At 51.6% G+C, this 5,801-nt stretch overlaps 1 protein-coding gene across 1 annotated transcript; it reads left to right on the top strand.

Annotated features, from left to right (window-relative positions):
* Positions 1 to 513: 513 nt before the first annotated feature.
* LOC126639004 (olfactory receptor 14C36-like) lies at positions 514 to 1,473 on the top strand. The gene has a single exon (XM_050313405.1). The coding sequence runs from the start codon at positions 514 to 516 to the stop codon at positions 1,471 to 1,473; it is 960 nt and encodes a 319-aa protein (XP_050169362.1).
* Positions 1,474 to 5,801: the final 4,328 nt, after the last annotated feature.

Below are 5,801 nucleotides of genomic sequence, written 5' to 3'. Positions count from 1 at the left end.
TTGGGCTCTGACAGCACTGCCAGGGAGGACTCTTAGACAGAAAACCAGCTGCTGGCAGGGACAGCTCCAGGCAGAGAGCCAGAGCACCCCTCTGCATCCCTTTCTGCTCAGCTGAATAGGAAATGAGAAGAGTTTGGAGAAATTATTTTGAAACTGGAGTCTTCCAAATAGTGTCTCTTTCAAGTGTGTTTTTAAGTGTGACCATCATCCAAAGGAGAGAGGTGTAAGAAACACAGAGCACCTGTGTGATGACACAGCCCTGGCTCATGTGATGACTCTGCCCTGGGGCACAGGGAGCCCTTTGGCCCTTCTGAGCTCCCCAAGGTCCAGCTGAGAGCAATGGGAAGGGTGAGGGTTCCTGCCCAGGCAGAGAAAGCACCCTCAAAGATCAGCACAGACCTGAGCTGAGTGTAGACCCCCAAAAGAAAAGGAAGAAATTGGGAGTAAAGTTTTTGGGAAACAGCTCAGTGTCAATGTCTTCCTTCAACAATCTGGAATGCCCAGAGAGAAGAAATGCCCAACAGCAGCTCCATGGCCCAGTTCCTCCTGCTGGCATTGGCAGACAGGCGGGAGCTGCAGCTGCTGCACTTCTGGCTCTTCCTGGGCATCTCCCTGGCTGCCCTCCTGGGCAACGGCCTCATCCTCAGCGCCGTAGCCTGCGACCAGCACCTGCACACCCCCAGGGACTTCTTCCTGCTGCACCTCTCCCTCACAGACCTGGGCTGCATCTGCACCACTGTGCCCAAAGCCATGCACAACTCCCTCTGGGACACCACAACCATCTCCTACACAGGATGTGCTGCACAGGCCTTTTTCCTTCTTTTCTTCTTTGGAGCAGAGTTTTTCCTCCTCACCACGATGTGCTACGACCGCTACGTTGCCATCTGCAAACCCCTGCACTACGGGACCCTCCTGGGCAGCAGAGCTTGTGCCCACATGGCAGCAGCTGCCTGGGCCTCTGGGTTTCTGTATGCTCTGCTGCACACAGCCAATACATTTTCCCTTCCCCTGTACCAGGGCAATGGCCTGGGCCAGTTCTTCTGTGAAATCCCTCAGATCCTCAAGCTCTCCTGCTCACACTCAAGCTACCTCAGGGAACTTGGGCTTATTGTAGTTAGTGCCTGTTTAGGGTTTGGTTGTTTCATTTTCATAGTTTTCTCCTATGTGCAGATCTTCAGGGCTGTGCTGAGGATCCCCTCTGAGGAGGAAAGGCACAAAGCCTTTTCCACGTGCCTCCCTCACCTGGCCGTGGTCTCCCTGTTTGTCACCACAGGCATATTTTCCAACCTCAAACCCTCCTCCATCTCCTCCCCATCCCTGGATCTGACTATGTCAGTTCTGTACTCGGTGGTGCCTCCAGCCCTGAACCCCCTCATCTACAGCCTGAGGAACCAGGAGCTCAAGGATGCCCTAAGGAAAATGATGACTGGATGCTTTTCAGGAGCAATAAAGTACCTGTTTTCTGGTGTGTAGCATTCAGAAGGGGACTTCTTAGTGGCCCAGCCTTCCTGCTCAGGTTTTCCGTTGAGGTCATCTGGTTCTTCTTGCAAAAACTTTCTTTGTAATGAAATAATATTATGTATCTGCCTTCTAATTTTGTGTCTAACCATTGTAACGGTTGTAACAAACTGCCTCTGAAATTTTATTTTATTTATTTCTGAGGCAGAATTTTCAAACATATCCTTTGAGTGTGCAAACAGTTGAATGAGTTGTAATGATTTTTTATTTACAATTGTACATTTGCCCTGATTGATGTCCTAATTTTTATTTTGTTAAATATGAGTTCTTTCATTGTTGTCTTCTGTAACATATGGCTTTTCACTATTTTTTTTAAAAAAGATAAGCCACAAGCATAAAGTGTTACAACCTTTTAAATCCACTTGGTGCCACAGAAGCACAGCATGCAAATATTGCATCCAAATATACTGATATTTACACCAGGAAGTTCTGACTTGATGACAGTTCTACACAGCCATGAACAGAGGGCTGGTTTGATGTGTCACACAACTGTGGTGACCATAAATATATAAAAGCTTTGAGCTTTTCTTTATTGTCCCCATTGATAACTGCCAGCCTGGCCTCTGTGGGGAACACAGGCCTGTATTTTGTAGAGTAGGGATGGAAGACCTTTTGGAGCCCAATAGTTTGATCCCCATTCCATTAGTTTTTAGAAATCAGGAGCTGGACTCGAAGGTGCTGAGGGGTCCCTCCCAGCTCAGCACATCCCACGATTCCATGAGGTCCAACTGCCCACCCAGCACCGCCCCAGGAACCCCCAAACCACTGAACCGCGTCACTCATGGCCAGCTCCAGACGCCGCTGAAACACCTCCAGGGACGGCGACTCCACCTGGGCGAGCTCTTGCAGCGCCCGAGCGCCCTGTGGGTGCAAACAACTCTTCCGATCCCTGCCCTGGCCCTGCCCGGCCTCAGCCCGAGCCCCTTCGCTCCTGCCAGCGCAGGCTCCTTCCCAGCAGCCGCCTGAGGAGAAGGCGGCTCCCGGCTCCCCTGTGCCCCCCGGCCGGCCCCGCTCTGGCCCCGCTCGGGGCGAGAGCTCCCCCGGGGGGTCCTTGGTGGCGGTGGCTCCCTGGGGGTCGCTCCCTGTGGGTCTCTCCCCGGGGCCGCTCTCTGTGCCCGTCCGGCCGCGGCCGCTCCCAACTCCCAACTGACCGAGGGCACCTCGGCCGGGGCCAGGCCCGGCTCTTGGCCCCGCCCCCTCCGCCTTCCGACCAATCCCCGCCTCGCCTCGCGCACTTTGCGTCCTCCCATTGGCTGCGCACGCCCAGCCCATGGGGCGAGGAGCGCGCGGGGAGGGTTCGACGCCACGTGACCCGCTGGGGGGGTGGAACAGGGGTGAGGCGGGGAGCGCTGGGCGCTGCCTGGCAACTGATGAGTCATCAGTTCCGCGCGCTCCCATTGGTTAAAAAATGCTTCGGGCCCTTCTGTGGCTGATCCCTCCGAGCCCCCTCAGTGCCCCCCAAAAACCGGGACTGTGAGAACTAGGAGGCTTTATTGGGAACACTGGAAGTAGCTGAGAGGGGGGCAGAGTGACAGTGTGTGTGGGGGGATATACAACCCCCCCAGAATCAGCACGGGGACGGCACGGGTCCATGGGGGGCACTGGGAGAGAGGGGGTACTAAAATGAGCTGGGGGGCCACTGGGAGAGAGGGGAGACTGGGATGGGTTAGAGGAGCACTGGGAGAGAGAGGGGAATTTTTTTTGACCCCTTTCCTGGGCACTGGAACCCCCTGCACCCCTGTGCCCAACCATCCCAGCTCTCCTTCCCCCACAAGCCATCAATAGGTTTTGGAGCTCCCTCGAGCATCACAGCCAATAGGACAGTGCTGGTTTAATGACGTCACTGGTTTTCAAGAAGAATATGCCCGCCCCTTCTTCCCACCCCTGTGAGACTCATCCAATAGAACATTGTGAAATCCGTGACATCACCGGTCACCAGGCAGAATTGGCGAGCTTGGGGGCTGCTTGGAGCAGGGCGGTGCTCGCGGTGGGGGGCGGATCCCAATCGATCGGGATCGGTTGGGATCGGTTAGAATCGATCAGGATCCGGGGTCTCTTCCCACCACCATGTTCTTCATGTGCTGACCCAACGAGGCCATGGTGGTGCTGGGTGAGTTTGGGGGGTCCGGGGACTCCTGGGAACCCCCCAAGTCCCCTCCCCCAAGACTCCTGGGGACCACCAACTTCCCTCCATCAAATCTCCCGGGACTCCCCCAGCCATCCCAAACTGCCTCCTGGGGACCCCCTGTATCTCTTCGTTAGGATCCATGGCCAGAACAAAGACAACAGTCATTCAAACATTACAAAAAAATCTCTTATTGCAGTTAGAGTAAAAGACTACTAGCAAAGAGGTTAAAAAGCTAAAAAAAAGAAGACAAAATCACTACTTTATCAGTTAGCATTCATACAATACTACAATCAGCTTTTATTACAACATTAGCTAGTAAAAAGGGAATTAAAGGAATAAAAAAAAAAAAGAATACAAAATCTTTTCTTTCCTGGTTGCTTCCTATCAATGAACTGTGCTCACCTGCACAGACAGGCCAGGCCTACCAGGCTCTGCAGGGCTGGTCGGTGCCTGTGCTTGGCGGGTGTCCCCGCGGAGCAGCACAGTGTGGATGGAAGGATGAGCATCGCTCCACCCAGCAGTGCTGACACCCCATTCCATCAGCTCTACATTACACTACATAGGGCCAGGACGCAGCAGAAGGTGGTGCTTGAGTGGCAGCCAAACAGCACCCGTTCATCGCCTCATGGCAACAGTCTGGGCGTGCCCCACTGTAGGGCAAGGGGCTCAACGACATCTTCCTCTCCATCACCTTCCTCAGCCCTATGGATGACCTGTACCATTGTGTTCCAAGGGGATTTGTATCTCTCTTGCAGAGTGGAGCCAAGCCAAGGAGGAACTCAGCTCTGATAATGGGGGATATCCAATTAAAATTGCTAAAGACACAGTGGGCCCTACAGTCAACTTGTGCAATAAAGTCACATTGTACAATATTCTGGCTGGTTTCACACCCCAATATAATCACTTTCTCACCCCTCTATGCTCCACTGATCATCTGAATCAAAATTCCCCCCCTGACACCATGGCAACCATTATGCATTCTTATTGTTACCACAGTTACCATAGCAACCATTGTGCATTCTCATTGTGACCTTAGTTACCATGGCAACCATTGTGCATTCTCACTGTGATCTGTGTTACCATTGTGTATTCTCACTGTGACTTCAGTTACCATGGCACTGTGACTTCGGTTACCTAGCCCAAAGTTATCAGTGTAAAGTCAGGTATTTATACAGTTTTTAGTGAGATATTACATCACCTTTTATGTCTATTCATATTATTGCAACATTTCATTATAATATTCATAGCAGGTGGAGCCTGGACGGAATCTTTTTTTATGGGGTGCTGTTTCGGGGGTCATTCCTTTTTCTTCATCTTTAGGGGGTCTCACTCCAGAAGTCTTCCTCGCTTTGAACTTTTCAACTTTCTTAGTTGGCTGTCTTCCTGATGGTGAATTTTGCAAGATTTTGGACTCATGCCCCTGTTTCACCCCTTATCTCCTAAGGAAGTGTTCCTCGTGTCTATTTAGGCATGTGTGTTAGCATTTTTGGTGTTCTTTATTTCCCTGTGTTCTTAGTTTATGTTCTTTGTGTTAGTGTGTTAGCATTCTTTGGCCAGGTGTTATCTTTCACTAGCCGTGAATTCTGGTTCCTTTAGTTCTTCACCCAGAGCTTGCATTCTGAGTTAACTCCTTCAGGGCTCTGCTCAGTTTCACATGTCACCGATGTCAGTGATGTCCCTGTGACATCACGGCTGTCCCTTTGTTGTCAACAGTACCCTGTGATGTCACTGGTCCCTAATGATGCCACCCATCTCCCTGCAATGTCACCACTGTCCCCTGTGATGTCATCAATATCCTCGATGATGTCATTGTTGTCTCCGTAATTTCACCCCTGCCATTCTGAAGTTGCCAATGTCCTATTTGATGTCACTGAGTTCCCTGTGACATCACAACTATCCTTTCATTGTCACTAGTCCCCTGTGATGTCACTGGTCCACAGCGATGTCACTGATGTCCCTGTGATGTCACCAGACCCCTGTGACAACATTGTTATGTCTGTGACATCACAGCTATGCTTTCATTGTCACCACTCATCTGTGATGTCACTGGTCTTTAATGATGTCACTGCTGTCTCTGTGATGTCACCACTTTCCCCAGCAGTGGCACCGATGTCCCTGTGATGTCACTGCTCTCCATGTGAAGTCACAACTGTCC

This window comes from Myiozetetes cayanensis, unplaced genomic scaffold (assembly GCF_022539395.1).
Source record: "Myiozetetes cayanensis isolate MyiCay16 unplaced genomic scaffold, myiCay2020 scf188, whole genome shotgun sequence".
NCBI classification, from domain to species: Eukaryota; Metazoa; Chordata; class Aves; order Passeriformes; family Tyrannidae; genus Myiozetetes; species Myiozetetes cayanensis.
This window is presented reverse-complemented; position numbering and strand designations above follow the sequence as displayed.